The sequence below is a fragment of the Camelina sativa genome, chromosome 5 (assembly GCF_000633955.1).
Source record: "Camelina sativa cultivar DH55 chromosome 5, Cs, whole genome shotgun sequence".
Lineage (NCBI taxonomy): Eukaryota > Viridiplantae > Streptophyta > Magnoliopsida > Brassicales > Brassicaceae > Camelina > Camelina sativa.
In genome coordinates, this window is record NC_025689.1 from 3,750,007 (window position 1) to 3,762,504 (window position 12,498).

Sequence of the window (12,498 nt, forward strand, 5' to 3'; positions counted from 1 at the left end):
GTCTTGAAAATCTCATCTGAAGGTAGAGGAAGAGGAAGAGGAGGCTTTAGAGGCAGAGGTCGTGGGAGATTCAACAACAGAGCCACCATAGAATGCTTTAAGTGTCACAAGCTGGGACACTACCAATCTGAGTGCCCTGCTTGGAACAGTACTGCAAACTATGTTGAGTTACATGAGAAAGAAGAATTATTGCTGATGTCGTTTGTAGAAGAGGAGGGATCGCAGAGAGATCGTGTGTGGTTTCTGGATTCGGGCTGCTCAAATCACATGACGGGAGATAGAAGCTGGTTCACTAATCTGGATGAAAAGGCGATGCACACGGTAAGATTGGGAAATAATTCGAAGATGAGGGTTCAAGGCCAAGGGAGCGTAAGATTAACATTCAAAGGGAGAAGCCACATCATATCAGATGTGTACTATGTACCAGAGTTAACAACAAATCTCTTGAGCCTTGGACAGTTGCAAGAAAGGAAGATGGCAATACTCATAAAAGATGGGAGCTGCAAAGTGTTTCATGATGATTGGGGTCTGATCATGAGCACATCTATGACAACTAATAGAATGTTCGCCATCCTAGCCGAGTCTTCGGAAATGTCGTGCTTGCAAGTGTCAAACAATGATCCAAATCTATGGCACAAAAGATTTGGACATCTGAATCAACAAAGCTTGCAGAGTCTATCAACAAAGCAGATGGTGGTAGGGCTTTCCCCAATTGAGAAAGTAAATGAGGTGTGTGAGGTATGTGCTAAGGGAAAACAACACAGAGAAGTCTTCCCTAAGCAAGCTAATTGGCGCGCAACGGAGAAGCTGCAGCTTGTACACACTGACTTGTGTGGACCCATTCAGCCTAATACAATTGGAGAAAAGAGGTACATTCTCTGTTTTATCGACGATTTTAGCAGAAAAAGCTGGATCTACTTGTTGTCTATGAAGAGTGAAGCGTTCACATTTTTCAAAACCTTTAAGCTAATGGTTGAGAATGAAGCAAGAGTGAAAATAGGGTGTCTAAGAAGTGATCGTGGAGGAGAATTCACTTCTAAGGAGTTTAATGATTTCTGTGCATCCAATGGTATCAAGCGACAAATCACAGCAGCGTTTACACCTCAGCAAAACGGCGTTGCAGAACGTAAAAATCGAACTATCATGAACATGGTGAGATGTTTACTCATTGAAAAGGGTCTACCGAAGAAATTCTGGGGAGAAGCTGCGAGCTGGGCAACTCACATTCTGAACCGGTCCCCCACTACTGCATTAAAGGAGACGACACCTCAAGAGTGTTGGACTGGTATCAAACCGAATGTGGAGCATTTCAGAGTGTTTGGGTGTGTTGGATATGCTCATGTCCCAAACCAAAAACGAGTGAAGCTTGATGACAGAGGCCAGAGGTGCATATTTCTCGGTGTAAGTGATGGCTCCAAAGCTTACAAGATGTTTGATCCCACTGAAAACAAGGTCATTGTGAGCAGGGATGTCATATTTGATGAAAATCAAAATTGGAGGTGGGAACGAAGCAGTGCTGAAGAAACAAATGATGTGTTGTTGTTTGAAGAAGAAGAAGAGGTTGCAGAAAGTCAGAGTTCGCACACAAACAACACTCGGGAAGAAGCTGAGAATCTTGAGGCAGAGCCGCATATCACAACAACATCAACTACACCTGCTGCAACAGTTCAAGTGCAACCAAGAACCAGAGCTCCACCAAGATATTTACAGGATTATGTAAGGGGAGAGGGCTCCACTGATGAGGAAGAAGAAGAATTACATTGGGCTTTAAACGTCTTTCTTGATGATCCGGTGAACTATTGGGAAGCAGCTGAGGAATCGAAGTGGAAAGAAGCAATGGACGCCGAGATCCAATCAATTGAAAGAAATGGTACGTGGGAGTTGGTTGAATTGCCTGAAGGGATGAAAAAGATTGGAGTTAAATGGGTATTCAAGACCAAGCTGAATGAGAAGGGAGAAGTCGACAAGTTTAAAGCGAGACTTGTTGCTAAGGGATATTCACAAAAGCATGGGGTTGATTACGATGAAGTTTTCGCACCAGTAGCACGGTGGGACACTATCAGGATATTACTTGCTGAAGCGGCTAAAAGAAGGTGGAGTGTGTATCAACTTGACGTCAAGAGCGCGTTCCTTCATGGAGTGTTAAAGGAGACTGTGTTTGTGGAGCAACCGGAAGGTTACGTGAAAGGTGATGAGGAGAACAAAGTGTACAAATTAAAGAAGGCACTTTATGGTCTCAAGCAGGCTCCGAGGGCTTGGTACAGCAAGATCGAAGAGTACTTTCAAAGGGAGGGCTTCATCAAGTGTGAAATTGAACACACTCTATTCATAAAAAATGAACATGGAGGAAGAGTGCTCATTGTAAGTCTATATGTTGATGATCTTATCTTCACAGGAAATGATGCAGAGTTGTGTGAGGAGTTCAAGGCTTCAATGAAAAAGGAGTTTGAGATGACGGATTTGGGGAAAATGCGTTATTTCTTAGGCGTGGAGGTAGAACAGAGTGAGAATGGGATCTTTATCTGTCAAAAGAAATATGCAGCTGAGGTGTTGGCACGGTACGGGATGGACGAGTGTAATCCGGTGAATAATCCGATTGTTCCCGGAACAAAGCTGTCAAAGGAGATGGAGGGAGAAGATGCAGATCCATCCTTATACAAACAGTTGATTGGTAGTCTTATGTATCTCACTGCTACAAGACCCGATATCATGTTTGTGGTGTGTTTTCTGAGTCGTTTTATGATGCAACCCAAGGCTGGTCACCTCTTGGCTGTCAAGAGAGTGTTAAGGTACATTAAAGGAACTTTAGCAATGGGGCTGTTGTATTCAGGTGACGGGGAAGGCTCCTTAAAAGCATACACAGACAGCGACTTTGCTGGTGACATAGACAGTGGAAGAAGCACTTCTGGGTACGTTTTCATGATGAGTAATGCAGCTGTAGCATGGAGTTCGAAGAAGCAGCCAGTTGTGGCTCTTTCCACAACAGAGGCGGAGTACATTGCTGCATCGGTTTGTGCTACTCAATGTCTTTGGATGAAGAGGGTACTGGGAAGTTTCAATGAAGCCAAGGAGGAGTGTGTTAACGTTCTTTGTGACAACAGTTCTACGATCAAGCTTTCAAAGAATCCTGTCCTACATGGCAGAACTAAACACATTCAGGTCAGGTTTCATTTTCTCCGTGATTTAGTGAAGGAAGAAGAGGTTAGTTTGATTCATTGTGGAACTAAGGACCAAGTAGCAGATATCATGACAAAGCCTTTGAAGCTTGATACGTTCTTCAAGCTGAGAGAGCTGCTTGGAGTGCAGGAGAATCCGAAGATCAAAGAACAAACTGTAATGCGTTAGCCGCATTCAGTTTGGGGAAGGTATGTTGGGTTTGAAGTGGTCAAAGCAAGAATAATTCAAACCGAGTTTGTAGGAGCAGAGTCGTGAGTCGTGGACTAGAACGAGTCATGGGTTGTGTTCAGTTGTGTTTTGCTATTTCTTTGGAGTTAGTTGTTTTGTGTTTCCAGTAGTTGAAGTCTCCGTATATAAGGAGCAAGTTGTATTCTCTTTCAAGTATCAATCAGAAAAGCTTTGATCAATCTTTTACAATCGTCTTTTAAGAAATGCTCTATTTCCTCTCTTATTCAGTTCTTTGATTTAGAGCTTCGTGTGTTGTAACCAAACTACAACAGAATAAACCGAAGTAAAAATGAATTTCTTGATCTTCAGGCCTAGACAAAGGGATAACTCGTAAATTGACAGTGTATCTCTTTTCCTCTGGATCCTCTGTTCTTGATTCATATCAAAATCTGAGATCGAATTTGGTTGTAGTTTGGTTAATTCAGTTGAGCTCTCTGGTTTTGAGGAAACCGGGCTTCTACAGTTGTCACTAAATTTCTTGGTTATTTTTTTCATGACTTATCATGTACGCATGCCTTATAAATTTGATCTATATAATGAATAAGGATAATAATATATATCCGTAAACATGAATAATGTCTTTGGGTTGTTATTTTGATTTTTTTTTTTCGGTATAAAGTTTATTTAAAGGACTTATTTATAGTACAATATTTTGTATTGTTGAATAGTATAATATAGCATTCATTCAAAATAAAATAAAATTGATTGAATGTTTTTATTAACCCATCATATTCGATGGTTGTGTTGGAATTAATTTGATATCAATCTAGTTAACTAATAATGGTCCTTTTACAAACCATTTTTTGTATTTTTATTTATGATAGTATAAATGAATCATCGTATTCATTTATACTATCATTAGCAATATAGGTAATAGGTACGTAGCAATGTGTTGTCTTTATACTTTAAAGCTTTAGTCGCATTTCTTCTTATGTTTTGATGATTTGTGAAATAAGGGTGTTGGCGAGGTAAATTAAGATAATTTACTCAAAACCTAAAAATCTAATTTCACAATCAAGAAGGTATAATTTCACAATTAATATACTTTGGAATCGGAATCTCCGGATTTGAAATTTGCTTATATAGCTATGGAAATGGGAATCAGTGTTAATCTATACTAACCGGATCCTTTTTAATTATTAACTAATACAGTTAGAGGCTTGAGCGTGGAGTTGTATGGTGGTTTCTCAAAAAATTATGACAATAACTAGGATAATACCACCAATCAGTCAACCAAGTTTACCAGTTATTGTCATAATTTCTGAAGTTTTTGGTCGTACAAGAGTTTTGTTCAGTAGATGGCGCATTTGTGTTGTATGTTAAGTGGTTACATCATTGGCTTTCAAAGGATTGGTTGCTTACTTTCTGTTGCCCTGTATCTAGTCTTTATTATTATGCTACATCTTGGGGTTTATGTCCTGATGTTTGGTTCCTCTAGTTTTCAATTGAGTTTTTTGTGTTTACTTGGTTTGCGAGAATAATCGATATGATTTGTTATTCTTTCAACTCAGTACTTTTGAATTTTTGTGTTTCTCGCTAAAAATTATATTAGCAAAAATGTTAAAAGCAAAAACGAAGTAGATATTATAAGAAGGAAATATGTGTGTTTTAGGAAGGTATGTGAAATCTCAATCTCAATATAAATTATTTTCATCAAGATTCCAAAATACTGAATCTAAAGAAAGAAAAAAATCTCAAAAAAGTTCATCCTGTCTAGTTGGAAGTCTCCAGAAGAAATTGAAGACCCATGGTAGAAGCTCTGTTTTGAGCAAGATGAAGCGTTCTCGTAGAAGACGCCTGGGAAAGAGCCAGGTCAATTTGTGGGGGCAGATCTGATCTCTAGAAGTAGTAAAGTAGACCTATTAAGAAGACGATAAGCGGTAAGAATGGTAATACCGTATCAGACCAGAAGATGAACACAAATATGCAGAAGGCTGCGAAGAGTGTCTTTGGAGTACTCTTCCATGTGCGAATGTCAACAATGATGTTGTGTAACTAAACCAAAGGGCGCACAAGTCTGACAAGGTTGGTGGTGCATAGTCACAATTTCTACTGCGTGAAGGTGCAAGGATTTGGTATCAGAAGGACTTAAAGGGCGTATGTAATGCATCCTTGGTAGAAGAGGTTGTGAGTGAAATAGAGCTCAGACCGGATGTCTGGGAGAGCAGTAGTTCCTCTGTCTCTTGCATCTGTGTTCCATTGTTGGCTTCCTATGATGAGACTGAACACCATAAAATCCTAATCTCAATCTCAATGCGGTGGCACATTGATCGCGCCATTCCATATTAGGGTAAGAATCCTTCGAAAGTTCTGGTTTGAACCCATTTAATGATGTTTTGCATTTGTTGTTGTTTAGTAGGTTAGAGGTAGTACTCATTTTGCACACATAGCTATATTATGTTGGCAATATTTACATACTTTTTCAACCATATTTAGCCGAAGTCAAAATTTAGCTATAAAATAATTTTCCAAAAGTTTATTTAGATTATCCATATGGCTTGAACATCATATAATCCTAAAAGGATTTCAAACTAGTGTTCCTATAAATCTAAATATTTATTTTTATGTGTATTTATCATTTTTAGAGAAATTTCATACTCATACAATTCACTTAGGCAACGCTAATTCCAAACAACGATTACTAGATTGATATTTTCAAATTTACCAGTTAGTAATTACGTTAGTATTAAATGTGGATCTGATTATTGATTTTTCCTGTGTTTATTTTGGTAAACTTGAGTTTCTAGCGTTAATTTTATTTAATAATCAACAAAACCAACTGACAAAAAAAAATCAACAAAATCAATTTTTAATAAGTTTTAAAAAAGCAATAGTGGATCAATGGCATAATAATTTTAGAAAAGTCGAAAACACCAAACCTTAGAAACATTTTTCCTAGAAGTATATTATATTAAGTGATAATTTACATAATATAGTACACTTAATCAGAAGACAACTCTTTACTTGGACACGTTGACAAATTTTCTAGTTACACAAATTTCAGGAACAAATATTGTTCTAACACATACATGTGTTCCAACGAGTAAAAATCAAAGCTAATTAAAGAAAGCTGTTTTCTCTTGATATATTGCAAAGTTTATATGTATTAAATATTTATTCACCCTTTTTAAATGTATCGCCTAAAATGAGTCATGTAGACAAAAGTGAATATATATATATATATATATATATATATATATATATATATTTAGAAAAATCTTCAATTAATTTCTCCAAAGATACCTTCAACTCCATGATTTCGTTTATCTAAATCTTGCGAAATAATTTAGTTTCGATGAGCAGAGAAGACACTTTTGACAAATTGTCGATATATATGTTTGGCCGAAAGTTCTCTTTTCTTTCCATGGCTCTGTTTTCCGTAGCTTCCACTAGTGATATTCCAAATTTCCAATGAATGATTGTTATTACTCTTTTAAAAAGCTAGTTTTAAGTTCATTCAAAAAAAAAATATATACATTTAAGATTATAGCAAATTTAAAACCTAAAACTCCAAAACCAAACAAAGCTCACGTACTTAACATAACACTTACAGAAATAAGATATAAATTGTTATTGTTTCGGTGCAAAAATTACTGAGTGATTTGTCAGATCTACAATTGTATATAGTATAACATAAATGATAATATGCAGAATGGACAAAAGAAGATATATTCATGCCAAAAAGAATATATACTAAATATGCAATTTTGTGAAACAATCGTGATTCACCTTTGATTAGTTTACGTTATAAGTTTAGCTCGAAAATATTTTTTACGTTTAAATGATTCCGATATTCCATATCCGTTTTTCTTTCACAATTCTACGGTTTTGTCGTTCCGTAATGTTGTCAATTGGAACAAAGACAAAATAAGGTTTTGAAAACGTGATATATGTGGTACATGCCGTTAACAACGTATAACGTATTACGTGTACATATCTATTAAAATTACTAAATGTATCAAAACCCTATTGTTATATAATACTTGACACTTGGCAAGTGTATCAAAATCTAAAATCAAATTATAAGTTTCTAATAACGGGCACGAGTAGAATATCCATAAACGAGAGCAGAGCACTGGCTTTGGTATATGTTTTGGGAGTTCTTATATAATTCTAGAGTCCCTTCGTTCATTGAAAGACCTTTTGGCTCCATATGTAGACACAATTGTTGATCATAAACAATTTATGTCTAAATTATATATATCATAAATTTTATATTTTTATAATATAAAGAGTGGGTTCAGCAGATTTGGTACTGACAAACGCCAAGCAATAATAAAACCGATCAAAAGCCAAAAGATAAATACCAGATTAAAACAAAAATGTACCTAGTTGAAATCAAATGCCGACCCACAGAAATAAGACAGAACCACTAGGTTACAACAAAAATTTGGTTAATGCAAAAATTCATATAGTTTTAGATCTGAGTAGTGATCGCTAAATGGTATTTAGTTCTAAATACAATAAAACTTTAAACACCAGTGGCTGCCGTATTAGAGTAGTGGGACTAATCAATTCAAGACATTAAATAAAGTAACAATGACCATAATGTATACTATAACTATATGAGTTGGATCTAGTTGAATTATTGACGGGTTCTACTTTTTAACTTTTATTGCTGCTGATTTTTTCTGTAATTTATTTTTTATAAAGAATATGAAATTAGATTCGTACGAAACCATGACTATCTCTTACGAACTGATTAATTAATTATTCTTGAGAAAAAGAATTCCCCGATTGGGTATAGCACGAAATAAGATTCAACTTACACATTTAAGAACTATATGTTTATAAATAAAATAAAACGATAACAGTTTTTAATTTCGTGACAGAGTAGTCTTAACGATAAGTAGCAATCCGTTAATCGAGGCCGTTTACTTAATTATTTCTAAGACAACTCAGCTTAAGACTAGATTAAGCACAAAATGATGTATTAGTAGTAACAAATTGTTCTTATTCTAATAACCATTTGTCATTTGTCAATATCAGTTCCCCACTCACCGTTGACCTTTCTCTTATCATCTCCGAAAGAAAACAATAATTTAACATTTGAATATAACTAGTGTCCGTATTTGACAATCTCCACATTATTTGATTAATCAGTTGGGATTTATAGATAAATGCCGAGTTTGGATGAGTAAACGAGTAAGTAAAACAAAGTTGCTCCTGCTTGGACATATTTATTTGTTCAAACGGAGAAATAATACATTCTTACCTTTTTTTGAATCACACGATCGAAGTCAACTACAACAACGAAAATATCACGAAACAAATGTACGAAGTTATATTCCATTTATGTTTCATTGTTCCACCATTATACTACTCACCGATCATTAATTATATAACTCTTGATTGTTTCGTTAAGTTGTACTATAATAATTAGTAAAAGCCATTTTGTTGTTATTAATTGAAAAAGTAAGCGTATAAATGTGATAACTATATAGAAANATTATTCTTGAGAAAAAGAATTCCCCGATTGGGTATAGCACGAAATAAGATTCAACTTACACATTTAAGAACTATATGTTTATAAATAAAATAAAACGATAACAATTTTATAATTTAGTGACAGAGTAATATCCAGAGTAGTCTTAACGATAAGTAGCAATCCGTTATTCGAGGCCGCTTAGTTAATTATTTCTAAGACAACTCAGCTTAAGACTAGATTAAGCACAAAATGATGTATTAGTAGTAACAAATTGTTCTTATTCTAATAACCATTTGTCATTTGTCAATATCTCCTCACTGACCGTTGACCTTTCTCCCATCATCTCCGAAAGAAAACAATAATTTAACATTTGAATATAACTAGTGTCCATATTTGACAATCTCCACATTATTTGATTAATCAGTTGGGATTTATATTTAAATGCCGAGTTTGGATGAGTAAACGAGTAAGTAAAACAAAGCTGCTCCTGATTGGACATATTTATTTGTTCAAACGGAGAAATAACACATTCTTACCATTTTGGAATCACACGATCGAAGTCAACTACAACAACGAAATTATCACGAAACAAGTGTACGAAGTTATATTCCATATACATATATGTTTCATTGTTCCACCATTATACTACTCACCAATCATAAATTATATAACTCTTGATTGTTTCGTTAAGTTGTACTATAATAATTAGTAAAAGCCATTTTTTGTTATTAATTAGATTAATTGAAAAAGTAAGCGTATAAATGTGATAATTATATAGAACTAACAAGGAAACAAATGGATTTGACTTGTGGATTTTGATTTGCTAGTGGATGCACAATGTGGACTGAATTTATTGTGACTCCGAGGAGTACTCTCAGTGGCACCTGCCTCCTTAGTGCCGTCACAATATCTCAATCCTAAATAGTATTCCAGACAAATGTTTGCTTTATTATTTAAATTTGTTTTATGCGTCAGAAAATATAATTCAACTAACCCAAAATAAAATTTGTTACTTTGATTAAACTCATTACTTCTTTATGATCATATGATAGATTGATAGGTTTAACTTTTCATATATTACAAACGGATCAAAATGAGTTATATTTCTTATGATCATGTGATAAGTTTTAATTGCTGTAACATAATGTGACTTTTCCGGTATTGAAAGATGACTTAAACGAATATTTCAATAGTTACACGAGCGAGTATTAATTAAATATAAAATTTGTTAATAGTGACAGTTTCAACATTTTTTTTAATATCTTTGTTCAGTTCAAAATTCATATATATTAAATAAATTCTTAAATACTGCCAAAATTATCAGGGCCAAGCAAGCAAGAGGCTGCTGACACAAGCTTCAGTGTGACTTGTGATTGTAATGAATTTAACGCTCATGATCCGTACTCTAACATTAGTTATTTACTTTAGTGCTTTTTCGGCACTTTTAATGGCAGTTCTAAAAAAAACATAAAGATAAATCTTGATTACCACGTTGCTTAGTATAATGAGGTTAATCTTCTTGATTACTACTTTTAGATCCGAACTAAGCGGTCTCACCACAATCTATATACAGTAAAACCTCTATAAATTAATAAAGTTGGGACCATGAAATTTTATTAATTTATAAAGGTTTTAATTTATCGATAAATTAATAATTATTAATTTATAGAAAAACTTTCCTAATTTAGTAAAAAAATATTAAAAATAAGATTTAATCTTTATAACTAATATTTTTATAAAATCAATTACAATGAAAATAACAATTATCATGTTTTGAAAATAGCACTCAAAAATTTTTATATAGTAAAAATATTAAAAATAAACTCTAATAAAAATTAATATGTAGATATATACATATATTTAGATACTTTTGTATAATTATTAATTTATATTATTGATGAGACCATATATTTACAAAGGAGTTTCAAAAAAATTATTATTTTATTATATTATCGATTAATGTCTAAAATTACACTAGTCCCAACTAAGGACCGGAGAAATTTATTAATTAATAGAGATTATTAATTTACCGAGTATTAATTTATAGAGGTTCTACTGTATACTAGTTTATATCATTTGGTTTTAGTAGTACGTTAGTCTATCCATTACAAAAATCACCTATGAGAATATTCATTTGATTCCTTCTACTTTCGTAAATGCACGACACTATATGCACGTATAAATTAAATAAATATTCTTGTGATCATACTATATATGAAAAAATCATATACAGTCATATTTTAGTTACCACCCCACTTCCAAATTAAACTACGAGATTAACAAAATTGTAAATGTTATTCTGTTTTAAGTGTATTCGACCTAATTACTCTTAAAAGAGTTTGGTCCGATATATCTTGTCAACATATCTCCTTTCTTTCTTTTTTCTTCTTGAAAGTGAATCTCATGCCAATGGAACAAATCATTTGAACGTCACAAAATAAAATATTAGTTTTATAACTCTTATCCAAGATAAAGACAAAGCATTTTTTTTGCCCAATAAAACATTTAAAATACTAACCAAGTTGTTGGATCGTTTTCATGAGAATTAAATAAATCCGCGAAGAAAGGAGAAAGAAAAAAAATACCCACCAAAAAGCCCTCAAACGTGTTACGGAGGTGGGTGGCGTGGCGTCATTCCACCTCATGTATGTGACATAAGCAAAGCTTTGCTAAGCCAATGGGTGAATAGATAAGTTCATCACTTTCCTATTATAACCTCGAATCCATGATCAAATTCACAAGTGAGTTTGATCACTTTCCTATTATAACCTTCATGTTCATATTATAATGCGTAACCATCTCTCTCTTTCTCGTCTCTCTCTTTCCTAAGCATCTTCCTTTGATTTTTCTCTCTCTCTCTCTTGAACTCAGAAAAAACTCAGAAAAAAATCTTATTTCTTCTCTCCACTATATTACAACATTTCTTCATTCTCAAATCATCAAACCAAAAACCTAAAAAGAAAAAAAAAAGTTACAATATATATTGTTGTAACAAAAGAAATAAAAAATGGATTCGAATAGTAACAATAATACCAAATCCATAAAGAGAAAAGTTGTAGACCAACTTGTCGAAGGCTATGAATTCGCTACTCAGCTTCAGCTTCTCCTCTCTCATCAACACTCTAACCACCTCATCGATCAGACCCGTCTCGTTTCGGGGTCGGGTTCACCGGATCCCGTTGATGAGCTTCTTGCTAAGATCTTGGGTTCTTTCCATAAAACCATATCGGTTCTTGATACTTTCGATCCAGTTGCTGTCTCTGTCCCCATCCCCGTCGAGGGTTCATGGAATGCTTCTTGCGGCGATGATTCGGCCGCTCCGGCGAGTTGCAACGGAGGAGATTCCGGTGATAGTAAAAAGAAGAGATTAGGGGTTGGTAAGGGTAAAAGAGGATGCTATACTAGAAAGTAAGTGAAAAAACAAAAGTTAAATTCAAATTTCGATTTATTGTTTTAATTTTTTATTCGTATTTAATGATTTAATCTCCTTTTGATGTGAATTGTTTAAAAAAGTTTTTTAACTTCAATTTGCTATTCTATACTACGGATTGCATCATATAGAATCTGTGGTAGTGCCCCATATTGAAATGATTTATCGTAAAGGTTAAATGAAAACTACGATATATTAATATGTATAATATCCGAATATATATATATATATATAT

General features: G+C 34.0%; 1 protein-coding gene across 1 annotated transcript; it reads left to right on the top strand.

Moving 5' to 3' along the window:
• Window positions 11,841–12,245, top strand: LOC104788839 (probable WRKY transcription factor 54). Its single transcript, XM_010514619.1, has one exon. It carries the CDS (start codon window positions 11,841–11,843, stop codon window positions 12,243–12,245), a length of 405 nt encoding a protein of 134 aa, XP_010512921.1.

What these genes read in the sequence shown, in the direction of transcription:
- LOC104788839 (XM_010514619.1), top strand. Translation starts at nt 11,841, where the DNA reads ATGGATTCGAATAGTAACAATAATACCAAATCCATAAAGAGAAAAGTT.